The sequence below is a fragment of the Oryctolagus cuniculus genome, chromosome 11 (assembly GCF_051225735.1).
Source record: "Oryctolagus cuniculus isolate XC-2025 breed Fujian yellow rabbit chromosome 11, ASM5122573v1, whole genome shotgun sequence".
Taxonomy (NCBI): Eukaryota; Metazoa; Chordata; class Mammalia; order Lagomorpha; family Leporidae; genus Oryctolagus; species Oryctolagus cuniculus.
The window spans coordinates 42131631-42146000 of NC_142877.1; the positions used below are offsets into that span (position 1 = coordinate 42131631).

The 14370-nt window shown below is 41.6% G+C and overlaps 1 protein-coding gene across 1 annotated transcript in view; it reads left to right on the plus strand.

Moving 5' to 3' along the window:
- Nucleotides 1-14370, plus strand: part of PCSK2 (proprotein convertase subtilisin/kexin type 2) — a 317876-nt gene that overhangs the window by 37759 nt on the left and 265747 nt on the right. Inside the window, exon 2 of the mRNA XM_002710961.6 lies at nt 4930-5034. Within this exon, the coding sequence (XP_002711007.1) occupies nt 4930-5034 (105 nt within the window). The remainder of the gene's footprint in view (nt 1-4929; nt 5035-14370) is intronic.

Genomic DNA, 14370 nt, shown 5'->3' on the forward strand with positions numbered 1-14370 from the left:
TAAACTTTTATTTAGTAAATATAAATTTACAAAGTACAGCTTATGGATTACAATGGCTATCCCCCCCCCATAACTTCCCTCCCACACGCAACCCTCCCATCTCCCACTCCCTCTCCCATTCCATTCACATCAAGATTCATTTTCAATTATCTTTATATACAGAAGATCCATTTAGTATATATTAAGTAAAGATTTCAACAGTTTGCACTCACACAGAAACACAAAAGTGTAAAATACTGTATCAGTACTAATTATAGCATTACTTCACATTGGACAACACATTAAGGACAGAGATCCTACATGGGGAGTAACTGCACAGTGACTCCTGTTGTTGACTTAACAAATTGACACTCTTGTTTATGGCATCAGTAATCACCCTAGGCTCTTGTCATGAGTTGCCAAGGCTATGGAAGCCTTTTGAGTTCGCTGACTCTGATCTTTTTTAGACAAGGTCGTAGTCGAAGTGAAACTTCTCTCCTCCCTTCAGAGAAAGGTACCTCCTTCTTTGATGGCCCGTTCTTTCCACTGGGATCTCACTTGCAGAGATCTTTCATTTAGGTTTTTTTGTTTGTTTGTTTGTTTGTTTTTGCCAGAGTGTCTTGGCTTTCCATGCCTAAAATACTCTCATGGGCTCTTCAGCCAGATCCAAATGCCTTAAGGGCTGATTCTGAGGCCAGAGTGCTGTTTAGGACATCTGCCATTCTATGAGTCTGCTGGTACACTCACCTTTAACTTTGACTTTACTAGTACACTTTCTTCACTTGGATTCACATTTTATTTCTTTTATTTCAGCGCAAAGTTAGTACTTCCTGTTTGATAGGTCTGCTTGTAATGAATTGTCTCAGTTCTCTCAGTCTTTGTTTTTCCTCTTATTGGGCCAAAGAGAGAATTCTTGGTTGACTGCCTTGCCTTTTGCACTTGTATTATGCGATCCCTGGACATTAGAGGCTTCTGGTGAGAAGTAATTACAAAATCAGGTGTAATCTCACTGACTAGCTCACCTACATTTTCTCTTGCTGCTTTCAAGATTCTCTTTGACTTTGACTTCTGACAGTTTGCTGTGTCTAGATGTAGATCTCTGAGTTTAATTCCCCTTGAGCTTTCTCAGCTTCTTGGACACAAATATTAACAATGCTTTTCACAAAATGAGAGGAGACTGCCACCATTATTTCTTCAGAATTACTCTCCTTTCTTCTCTCCTGAGACTGCTACTACACATATATTGATTGCTTAATGGCGCCCGGGACCCAACTCCACCGCGGGCCCACGCTGCCTCTGCGGCTGCGCGGTGGCCGTGTCCCTCCACGCCAACATCAACTGCGTGCGGCTGCGCCTTCTGGAACGCGCACTGCTGGGGCCGGCGTCGTGCTCCGCCGTGGCCAGGAGCTGTGTGAGGAGACGTTCGGCGGACCCGTGGCCTTTTCGGCCTTCCCCGCCGGTATGAGCGTTCTCCGAGGACATGGTGACGTATGTGTGGGCCTGAAACCAGGAGTTCCGGAATACACTTCCGACTGGCCGGATGTGCCGGCCCTCGCAGAGCTGACCAGCTTTGGAGAGCAGCTTACACTGTGGTGTCTCCTTTGCTTCTCTCAGCGGAGGGCTGGTGGCGCGCTGCAGTCGGCTTTCACTCCGCTTCGCAGAAAGGAAGCCCGCGCAGGTGAGAGGCCCCCGGAGAAACGAGGGGTCCCAGCTCCCTTAAGGGACCACATTTTGTTTTTCTAAAATGCGCTGGGCGGCCTGCGCAGAAAATACTTGGTCCTGAGCTGCATTTTGAAGAATTACTGTTCCCCACACCCTCACTTGTTTTTTAATTCTCAGTGAATATTCACATTTATTCAAAGCCTTCCCCCCAGTGTAGTCAGAAAGTCTTACTTCCTGAATATTTTTACTTCTCTAATATTTTGTTTAATATCCTAACAGTGGCAAATGTCCGTTTAGAATGATTAATATTTATACTCTAATATTTTAATGCCAGTTGGTTTCAAAAACTCCACTTTTGATTATTTCTGTATTTTAAAATCTCAGGTTATCTCTTAAAATCTCAGGTTGTCTCCTAAACATTTTTGGGTCAGATTGTCTGACCCAGTTTATTAGCAAAAAGAATCCTTATAGTACATTTCTCCTTACATTCAACTTAGTCAATGAGAAGGCTGAATAATCTGATCCCTCCTATACCAGATAATAATTTATTGTTATGCTGATAATAAATTTCTGTAAGTACATTTTTATCATCAAAACAGTAAGTGTGTTTGTAAGTGTGCTCTGTATAGAATGTATTTTATCAGTGTCTTCTCCTTTTATAATTTCTAAGCTAAGTACATTTTAACGAATGATTTTCTTTTAAGATTTTATTTATTTATTTGAGAGGTAGAGTTATAGACAGTGAGAGGGAGAGGAAGAGAGAGAGAGGTCTTCAGTCCAATGGTTCACTCCCCAAATGGCTGCAAAGGCCGGAGCTACATAGATCCGAAGCCAGGAGCTTCTTCTAGGTCTCCCCCGTGGGTATAGGGGCCCAAGGTATAAGGACTTGGGCCATCTTCTACTGCTTTCCCAGGCCATAGCAGAGAGCTGGATCAGAAGAGGAGCGGCCGGGACTAGAACAGGCACCCATATGGGATGCCGGTGCCGCAGGCAGAGGATTAACCCACTGCACCACCCAACTAATGATTTTTGGTTTTGAGCCTATTCAGTTGAGTATAGCATTCCATTTCCAAGATACATGAAGTAATTTGGCTTCTTAATAAAATATACTGAATGAAAAGTTCTAAAACACAAGTTTCCTTCCTCTGGAAGGAAGAACTCTCACCTATAGGATATCATGGAAGGGAGTTACCCCACATTCCACACTGATAGTTATTTTAAAATTCAGTGCTTTAATATAAATCTTTATACTGCAAGGTAAACATGAGAAACTTAATTCAGTCTTTCAGATTGATTCAGTTTGTCTAACTCAGGTTTAAAAATTATGTGAATATCTCAAGGAGTTTCAGCAGATTTCTCAAGAATTATACCACTCTGTTGCTTCCAGTGGTGTCTTTCACATATTTGATGATGTGGAGCACTGAACTGTTAATTTATCTCAAGAATGTGCACTTAGGCTAATTTAAGATATACTTAGGGGCCAATGCAGTGGTGCAGCAGCACAGCAGGTTAACGCCCTGGCCTGAAGTATGCTGGCATCCCATATGGGTGCCAGTTCAAGTCCTGGCTGCTTCTCTTCCCATCCAGCTCTCTGCTGTGGCCTGGGAAAGCAGTAGAGGATGGCCCATTGGGCCCCTACACCGGTGCGCGAGACCTGGAAGAAGCTCCTGGCTCCTGACTTCAGGTTGGCACAGCTCTGCCTGTTGCAGCCATCTGGGCAGTGAACCAGCAGATGGAAGACCTCTCTCTCTTTCTCTACCTCTCTCTCTAATTCTGTCTTTCAAATAAATCAAATAAATCTTTAAAAAAAGAATATATAGTTACAATTTCCATGTATATATAATTTTAATGTTTATAAAAATCATAAGAATATTAAAAAACTTTTAAAATTTCAGTTATACTTTTCAGCTCCAAAATATCTCTTTAGTTCTTTTTAATAAGGTTTATGTCTTTATTGCTGTTCTGTGTTTAATTATTCATTCCTTTAATTCTTTAAACATAGTAACCTCTAGCTATTTGAAAATATTTTTAATACTGGTGGAAAGTCATTGTGTAGTAAGTCCAGCATCTGGGCTTCCTCAGAAGGCTTTTTATTGATTCCTTTCACATATTTTTGGCTTATTTTTTTGTGTGCCTTATTTTTTTCCAAAAACTATGCATTTTGCTTAACAATGTGAAACTCTGAAAATCATATTCACCCTCTCCACAGGCTTTTGTTGTTGTTTCTTGGTTTTCTTGTTTTTCTTGTTTAGTATTTTTCCCAAGCTAATCATGTAATCTATGATAGTATGCCCCTAAACCTCTGCATGATTAGCTTAGTACTTGCCTGGTGTTTGGACAGAAATTTCTTTGAAGAAAAGAGATGGAATTTTTACCCTCTGCTGAAGGGTTTTGTCTGTCTTTTGGGGCATGTCTTCATTGCTAAGATAGGCAGTTTGCCTTGGTTTTCACAAAACCTAATGATCGGCCAAAGGTGAGCATCTACAGTCTTCTTAGATATTTCCTGACCATGTGTACAGCTCTGCATGTATGTGTAGCCTTCTAAGCCTCTAGAAGCATATTTGTGCTTTTTAAAGCCCTCTGTGGACATCTCGTCCTCTAGGTATTTCCTGAGGGTTGTTTGGCCAGCTTCTTGGCAGGTATTGCTGCCTCAGGGAACTGCAGAGCTAAACAATCACCAGTGATTGTTCTCAGCATCATACCCATCTCCCAACTGCCACATCAAGGTTCTTCTCACCAAGTTACCTAGAATAATAAGACAAATGCAAATCCGCCTTTGTTCTCCAAGATTCTTGCAATCCCTGTGCTATTGATAAACTCTCATTATTGTGGTTTCTCTGGCTCCAAGGGACCTCGGGATGGGAATATAGAGGGAACCCTGGCCTATCATACAACAGTACTTAACTAGATTTTAGGTAGTTACACTGTGCCCAGCCTGATAATATGCACCAAAGGATCTCAGAATAATCTAAAGACAAAGGATAAATGATCCAGCTTCTAAGACAGGAGTAGGTAGCAGCATATAATTCTGCAGTGATCAAATGATACAGAGAGTATAAATACTAGATTTGGTGAGAACGAAGGGAATGAGAACCAGATAAGCAAGCATGAAGAGAAGGAGTACTCTGACAGAGAAACAGAGGCCAAGTATGACAAGGTTTGCCAATGGCTTTTTCCTAAACACCCTACTCCTGTACAGTGTTTGCAAGCAGCCCCAGCTTAGTTGTCCTTGTAACTAGTCCAACCCCAGAAACTAACCATGCCTTGTGTCTGTTCACCTCTCCACAGCTCCCCTTCACTGATGGCCTGTACCACTTCTATCACAATGGCCTTGCAAAGGCCAAGAGAAGACGCAGCCTACACCACAAGCAACAGCTGGAAAGAGACCCCAGGGTGAGTTTTTCCTGGAAACCTACCTCCCAATCTACTGCCACAACAGAGGGGGTATACAGGTAATAGGCAGGGGATTTTGAAGTAAAGGCATTTGATGCACTTTCACAGGCCATGTGTATCCTTTGCAGAGGGCCCCATGGACTCTGTCAATAAATAATCTGAGTTCTCTTTGTAGGGCTTGGGGAGGAAGAAACAGGGTAATGTCTACTGGTTGTAGTTTTGTGCATGTTTGTGTGAGGATTTCAGTTTGCCTGGGAATGTGTTTGCCTTGTGATGGAGGGGAAGATACCAAGCAGTTTAATGAGTCATTGTGTGGAAGGTTTATACTGGTGAATCCACATGCTCTGAGGAGGTTGTCCTTGCCCCATATCATGAATGGGAAAGTGAATGGGCCAGTAAGCGATCAATTCACAGCAGGCAGTAGACTTCTCCGAATTCGTGTGTGGATGTGGGCATGGGAGCAGCTCAACCTTTTTCTCAGTCTGTTTTCTTACACTGATCAAATTTACCCCCACGCCTCAGCTGTCTTCTTGATGCTCATGACCCTAATTTTATCTCCGATTTTTTTCTTACTGGTGGACTCCAAGTCGCATTTCCTCCTCCTCTTACTGCAACTTCCTCCAGTGCCACATGTCATCTCAGCCACAAGGCAGCAACTCTTCCAGTGTTGCTGCTCCCTGCTTTTCAGAACACTTTGATCATCAGTGACTCCTGCCTCATCCAACCCTGCCACCATCCCCACATACCTGTGCGTTCATCCTGTTGGTTAGATTCTGATTGTTCTCATGTGTCTCGCTAGGAGGGAGAGTGCCAACCTAGACAAGTTTCTGTCTATGCATTACTCTCTATGCATCTCTTCCCAGCCCTTTTGGGGAAGAACTGATGACAAGTGGATCGGATATTTGAATTAGAGATTTGCACATACAACTCTTTTGAGAAAATGGAATCCATAAATTTGTTCTTGCAAAACTTTTCATGTGAACATCTCCCTGGGTTTAATTTGAGCTTTAATTAGGAATGCAAATGACACGGGCTCCCCAGCAGATCACCAACTGACCAGCCACAGGCAATTTTTTCTTTAACTCCTCAATCCAAGAGTTCCCACTTTCTCTGTAGTGGAACTCCTGCTCTAAGCAGCCACTTTACCTTTGCTTTTACAGGAAGAGCCAGGTTGCCTGTGCTGCTAGCCAATGCCAAGCCTTCTTCAAGGGTCTGAAGTAGAAACTGGTACCACTACCTAAGGGTGATAGCAGCCTTGCTGCTGGTTGTACAAATTCATTGCCTGAGAATACCCTGGGCAACCAGATGGATCTGGTCTATTTCATCTGTGATTCCAGGATGGACATCAGTAGACATAGGCCATTCTGGTGCACTATGACACTGGTCGCCCCTACACTGCAACCTGCCTCATGATTAATTCTTTCTTTCTTTCTTTCTTTCTTTCTTTCTTTCTTTCTTTCTTTCTTTCTTTCTTTTTTTATTTATTTATTTTTTGACAGGCAGAGTGGACAGTGAGAGAGAGAGACAGAGAGAAAGGTCTTCCTTTGCCGTTGGTTCACCCTCCAATGGCCACCGCGGCCGGCGCGCTGCAGCCAGCGCACCGCGCTGATCCGATGGCAGGAGCCAGGAGCCAGGTGCTTTTGCCTGGTCTCCCATGGGGTGCAGGGCCCAAGCACTTGGGCCATCCTCCACTGCCCTCCCTGGCCACAGCAGAGAGCTGGCCTGGAAGAGGGGCAACCTGGACAGAATCCGGCGCCACGACCAGGACTAGAACCTGGTGTACCGGCGCCGCAAGGCAGAGGATTAGCCTAGTGAGCCGCAGTGCCGGCCGATCTTGCTTTCCTATAAGCAATTATTTTTCTTTGATTTAAAGGAAAATTAATTTATTTATATGATAAAAGTTTATTTCATTTTATTTAAAGTTCCACTGATTTTTCTTCTTCAATGACTAAAGGCATTGCCTCAATACCACTCAAAATGAAGCACATAGAAGGAACAAGGAACAGAAGGAAAGGGATACTTAATAGGCTTAGTCTAGGAAGGAAAATTGAAGAACAGTCAAAATAAAAAACAGTAAAAAATAAAATAAAAAACAATTAAAATTAAAAAGCTGCAGTTTGGGCTGGGGAGGACCATTTGGATTTTGAAATACAAAATCCAAATGCATTTCAAACCACTAGACTAAGGTTTTTCTCACTATAGCACTTCTTGGCACGATCTCTAAAATGCTGATCCTTGAAGCATAGAGAGATGTTTTCAAAAGATGAGAAATTAGGATGGAGTCGGTAAAAAAGATCAAGGACTGGTGATTCTAATCACTTGTCTTTTCATCTCAAAATGCTACCTACTGGCGCTAAGAGAGGCATCTGTCCTCACTGTGTTACCCACTGTAAGTGTCTTCATAGCCAATTAGCTCTACCAGGTAGAGGTAACTGCCCGTGAAAGCTGACAGAAGGTAGCAGGGAAACGAATATCCTAAGTCCCCTGTATCTTGTCTCTGTCTTCTCAATCAAGATTAAATGTCATGGAGATTGTCAGTAATACTCATTCCAGGAAAAAAATAAAGCACCAGTATCTCATAATTCTTTGCAAAAAGTCATGACCGCCTCATTAAAAATATTAGATTAAGGCATGAGTTCCCTTCACGATGTTCTTGTGGTTGACTGATTTGGGCAACTGCTAACAGCAATATACAGCGGTGACTGTTCTTCAACAAAAATCATTGACAATAAACAGTTCAAGAGCAGTAATATAAGAATTCTTCCCTGTGGATGTACAGATATTAAACAAGGGGGAAATATGCCTAAGTGTGAGATATGCCATTTTGAGGGCTCCCAAGAACATTCAAACAGATTGAAAAAAAAAAAAAAGTCAATAAAAGTACAGAAAGCAAAGAGGAAGGGCCAAGTACCCAGAGGAATTCCCGATCTAGACTTGCAACTATTATATATTTGCTGCAAATTATGCTTTGTGAACCAAGAGTTGAAGGGCAGGTTGTTTCATCAGTCCCCCGAAGCGTGTTTTCTCCTTGACCTGCCAACTTCAGCTGTGCTTTTGACCTCAGCTTCCTTCTTCGCGTCTGCCCTGCTTTCTGGCCTCTCTTAGTTGCTGTCCATGAGTTTGTGAAGAGGAATACAAAATCCAAGGAAGCATGCATTTAACGTAGGATGCTCTGAGCTCTGAGCTGCTACAGGCACTCAGAGCTGGACCTACCTAGTAGTTTTCTAGCTGAAGAAACTGCCAAGGTCTGCCACCAACCCCAAGAAACAAAGGAAAAAGATAGAGAACCAAAGTAGCTTGTTTTGTTTTGACTTCAGAACAAAAATTTCAATAATGTCTGTCTTTCACTTAGCACTTAAATTTTATATTTAGGGAAATAAGAAAAAACTAGAAATGGACCATAAAATGCTATTTTTAATGTGCTCATTCTTTTTCATCAGTATTTAGGAAATAGGTAAGAAAATAGATTCTGGTGTAAACTGAAAGGTATTCTCTTTACAGTTCACTTTGTTAAAGATCAGCTATATGCTAAAAAGCAAAAATTGTATCTTATTTATTTCTCTGCGTTCATTGCCTGGTGCAGTAGTGAGTACTTAGTAAATGTTCAATAAATAACCGTCATTGAATGGATGATTAATAATTTTTCCTTAGGATTTTAATCCATGAAACGGTATTGTTCTTCCTATCTATTTCACATTTTTATCCTTATTCTAAAATGTGCATCCATTAGGAAAAGACATAAAACCTCCTCCGTTAGGTACATTCTTAATTGTGGTAAAGAGAACCAATTAGCATGTCATTACTTCCAAGTCTTTATGGAAAATCAGTTTTTAAAATTCTAAGGTCCGGGGGCCGGCCCCGTGGCTCACTTGGTTAATCCTCTGCCTGCAGCACCATCATCCCATATGGACGCTGGGTTCTAGTCCTGGTTGCTCCTCTTCCAGTCCAGCTCTCTGCTGGGAGGGCAGTGGAGGATGGCCCAGGTGCTTGGGTCCCTGCACCCACATGGGAGACCAAGTACCTGGCTCCTGGCTTCGGATATGCGCAGTGCCGGCTGTCGCAGCCATTTGGGGAGTGAACCAACAGCAGGAAGACTTTTCTCTCTGTCTCTCTCTCACTGTCTATAATTATACCTATCAAATAAATTCAAAAAAAAAAAAGAAGAAATTCTAAGGTCCAACATTACTGTATGTTTGTGACCACATTCACAGTCAGTACAACTACCGAAACAAATATTATGTGTCTGGAAAATTTTTGATAGCTAAAATAATTTAAAGACTCAAAGCTGGAATGAAATAATAAAAATAAAGCTGCCCCATCAGCACTGGGATCAAGAACAAATATTCACTGCCCAAAACCTCTGTGATATTTGTTAAAATTTATTTAGAACAGCGTCAACAGATCTTGAAGCGACGCTTAATTATGGTCCACAGTCAATATCAAAACCCAATCAATTCTACAAGTATTTGAAAAGCTGCTGGAGAGCAGATTTATTTAAAGTAATATTTGTTTCACAGTCTGTCAAGCCATACTTACACATTTGAAATAGAGTGTTGAAATGAAATGGGTTTTAAAATGTGAAGGACTGACATTGTTCTATGAGAAACACACAGGTTGTATGGAAGTCAACCAATTGAATAAAAAATAACCCCAACTTCATTGGTTGAGAGAAGTTATATTTGATTCAGGAATCACAAACATTCGTTTCTTTGGCTCAGCAAGTTTACTGGACCGTGCAGCTGTCTTTCAAAATCATTTTGAAATCCATTCCAGTTTTACAAGTCAGAAACTTTTGTCAGTCCAAGAGAAGCTTTCCTTGACTCTCCCGTCTGGGAGAGTGGATGCTGTTTCCTCTGTGCTCTTTGTTTGAAAACCATGTCATTCCAGCTTCTTTCTCACCCAAATGTTTCTATGTGTCTAATCATCATAAGTGGCAACCACGTGATGCTGTTTTCATCCACTTAGTCTATTTTCATCCCCTGTGGTTTTATTCTTGAACATATTGTGGCATTTTCAAGATATTTAATAACCCTCAAGAGTTAGTTTTGTGGGATAATATAATTACTTTGAGGATCTTGTAGAACTACAGCATCAGAGCAAAAGAGAACTTTTCTGTTATTATTGGGCATAAATCATGTAATTTGTTTGTAAAAATCTGAGCTAATCAGTGAGCCAAGTTTTCTTTGTCCATGGGATTTAATAATACAATCATCGATACTATTTTTTAAAATGGATTTATTTTCATGGTTGAAGCTCAAGGGGTTGACGGGAGCTGGGACTGATTTGTGATTACTTCAGGTACTTTTCTGACAAGACACAGTATCAAACTCAATAATATAGCTGCAGTTGGTAAAGGCCTTCTATATCTGCACATAGACTCAGCTCAGCAATGTTAAACATAGGTGAGATGAACAGTGTGAGCTAAAAAAGTCCACGAAACTCTCAGAGCCATAACATAGCAATGTAGTCACAATCTACACTCTGGAAAGAATACTGGGATCTCTGCAGTTCCAAGCAAGCAATGCCTTTCACGTACTCCTCCCGCCAGTTACATAAAAGTTTGTCACAAACTCTTAACTTCCAAGTCTTTTCAAATACTTAGCATTAGTCATAATCTTTTATGGTAATGACGAGTCACTGCTATGTTTTGTGGGCAAACTTTTCTTTCCTTTGATTTATATTACTTAAATGTTTGATTACTTAGATTAAAAGTTGGGGAAGAGAAGAAAAAGGCACAGTTATCCTTTGAAATATCTACTTCCAAATGGAAATTTTCCTTGAGGAAAACCCCTCCTGCACTTTTTTCTTTACCAAACCTCTCTCTCTGGTGGATAACTAATCAAATTTGAGATGCACTCTACTTACCATCACAGTGAATGCATGGGATTCACTGTGGTTGCATAAAGAGAGAGAGAGACTAGGTGCTTTTAGTGCCCTTTTAAAAGTATTAAGATCCAAGGAATAGACTGTTTTATTGTTTTGATTGTACAGATTTATGGGTACAGTGTGATCATTCCATACATGTATTCATTAAGTGATGATCAAATCAGGTTAGTAGTTAGCATTTCCATCCCCTTAAACTTCTATTTAATTTTTTCTTCATTGATGCTTAAAAGCTGTACGTATCTGTGGGAGGCAGTGTGACACTTCAACAGATGTATACAATATGTCCTGATCAAACCAAAGCAGTCAACTTCCTCGCCCCATCATTACTCCATTCTTTTGTGCCTTCACACCCCTCTCTCCTGTTTGTCACAAAATATATAATAGGTTATTGTGAACTACATAGCTACTCTGCTGTGCTGTACAGCAGTAGAACTTAGTCCTTCTACATAAGTGTGTTTTGGTGCCTGTTATTCAACCTCCCTCTATTTCCCTTACTCCTCCACCTTTCCCACTGCTCATTGTCACCAGATAAGGCTATTTTTTTAGTCCTCATACTTGTTAACTCTAAAATGATGTAGTTTGAGGTTTTGAGATGCTGCTCTAAGAAGTGTAAAGGAATTTCCAACTTATCTCCAAATGTCTCCCTGAGTGAATAAAAGGAAGCAGATAGATTTGACCATATTCTGCTTATTAAGAAACACTGTCATGGTAAATTTGTTGTTAGCATTATAGTGAATACAGTAGTAATAATATTATTTGGTATTTTTGTAGAACTTTCATTCCAGGGGGCAGTCATGAGTGTTCTCTCTCAGAGTCTCATTACTTGATAGCATAAGTTGGACCAAGGGTGGTTCATGATTTACCAAAAGTCCAGTGGTTTGTACAGGGGTGTTAACCATTTAACACCACTGCACATTGCTACTCTGTCACTGATTTGCATTTTATTTTCCTTGCTCTTCTGCACAAAGAGATTTTCAGAGCAGGAAGAACCCTAGGGAAATATTGTTTTAACCCTTTATCTTAAAGCCATAATTGACGGGGAGAAAATAAAACCTGTGACTCCTCTCAAAATCAAGTCTGGGGGCAGGCATTTAATGTGTTGGTTGGGACACTTGCAACCCATGCTGGAGTACCTGAGTTCAGTTCCCTGCTCCACCTCCTGATTCCAGCTTCCAGCTAATGCAGACACGAAGGGGCAGCAATGTTGGCTCAAATAATTGGATCCCTGCCATTCACATGGGCGATTTGGATTGAGTTCCTGGCCCAGCTTCATTCTGGCCCAGCACTGACAATTGCAGGCATTTGGAAATTAAGCCAGATGATGGGACAGCGCTCTCTCTCTCGCTCTCACTCTCGCTCTCTCTTGCTCTCTCTCTCTGTGTGTGTATCCTACTCTACTTCTATCTCTTAGCCTCTCAAACACTTTTTTTTTTTTAAATTTTAAAGTGTTAACTCTGATTTAAATACAATCCAAATGAGGATTGAGATTGCCTACAAACTTGAGATTCTTTAAAAAATTGTTCTCACAAATAATCACTGGGCTTTCTTTTCTTTCTTTCTTTTTTTTTTTTTTTTAAGATTTATTTGATTTAGTTGAAAGGTAGAGTTACAGAGAGAGATAGAGACAGAGAGGTCTTCCATCTGCTGGTTCACTCCCCAGATGGCCGCAATGGCTGGAGCTGCACCGATCTGAAGCCAGGAGCCAGGAGCTTCCTCTGGGTCTCCCATGCGGGTGCAGGGCCCAAGGACTTGGGCCATCTTCTACTGCTCTCCCAGGCCATAGCAGAGAGCTGGATCAGACGAGGAGCAGCCGGGACTTGAACCAGTGCCCATATGGGATGCCAGCACTTTAGGCCAAGGCTTTAACCCTCTGTGCCACAGCGCCAGCCCCTGGGCTTTCTTGATTTGAAGCAATGTGGTGAAGTGCAGTGAAGTTGTCTCATACGGCTCAGTAATTTGTGTGAATTCACTGAGCTCAGTTATAATTGGAAAAGTAGAAAAGCGTGCTGGGGGGCTCCCCATTCTGCTCCATTTGCTTCTGCCCTATTGTGATCATGCAGTGGCCTCAGCTCCCTGGTGACTCTCACAGAGGTCAGAGGTCATTCTACCTTGGTAAATGAGAGCCTCTACATTTAGATGTAATACTTTTGCTACAAGTTATTTCAAGTGTATAAGCTGACTTCTTCATATGCTTTTTAAACTGTGGGACAGGACCAGGTTCCATTGTGGAAGGGAAATTCCAGTCACATCATGAAATGAAGCATAATCTTGGAGTCTAATGTCCCTAAGAAAATTTTGAAGTTAATTTCAACCATGTATAACTTCCATTTTCCACCCTTTAGAATTCAGTCACTCAGAGGTGTCTTAGGCATGATACCTCCTGCTGACAAAGGCAATTCTTAATAAAAGACAGGCTGTGAGTTGACTTTAGCAGTTGGAGGAAATGTGTAGTGGCTCTAAGGAGAACTGGAGGGCACACCACAGTACCCACTAGAGCTGACACACCCACTTAGCTCAAATTGTCTTCAGGGAAGAAGACAAATTCACATTGGATTCAGGAGCGTTTTCTTGGGGGCAGCTCCATCCATGGGTCAAGTCCAAGTGCATCTGGCAGCACAGAAATGAAGAAAACAGAACCATCATTCTGAGGAGCTTACAGTCTCAGGAGAGCATGTTCTGGTCCACTGTGTTACATGATCCCCCAAGCCGTCCCATTCTGTTCTCACGTTCTTTGGGTTGTTGGCACAAGTCAAAGAAACCCCTGCCAATCCTTCAAGAAGTGCTCAGGCTGATGCTAACATTTCTGGAGATGCAAAGAAGTTCTACTTTACTTCTTGTTCCATAAGCAAGCATCTGCTGCTGAGATCTGGGAAAAGTGAGGCTTACTGCCTGGACAGTGGCTCTCCACAGGGGGTGATTTTATCCTTAGGGAACATTTGACTATGCCTGGATGCAGTTCAATTTGTCACTGCTGGTGGGAGTGCTACTCACATCTAATGGGTCAAAGTCAAAGATGCTGCTAAATATTCTGAAAACCCAAGACATCTCCATACAACAAGGAATTATCTGGCCAAGGAAGTCAATGGTGCTGAGCCTAAGAAACCTTGGTGGGAGGGAGCAGCCCTGGAGTTAGCAGCCATAATGTGATTCCTGTTCTGTCTTTGGACAACTTTGTGACCTTGAGCAGATTACTACCTCAGTTTCCTCATCTACAAAAATGGGGTAATAATGGGAATCAGCTCATAGGATCAAAGAGAAGGTCGAATGCATAAGATAACTGAAGCATTTGTCACCATGTCATAGTGTTCTATGACACAACAAATTACCAGGAACATAGCAGTTAAGATAACACAAATATTTATTATCCCACCATTTCTTCAGATTATAAAAGCCGCCTGATGTGGCTGGAATCTCAGCCTAGAGTCTCAGTGAGCTCCAATAAAGATGTTG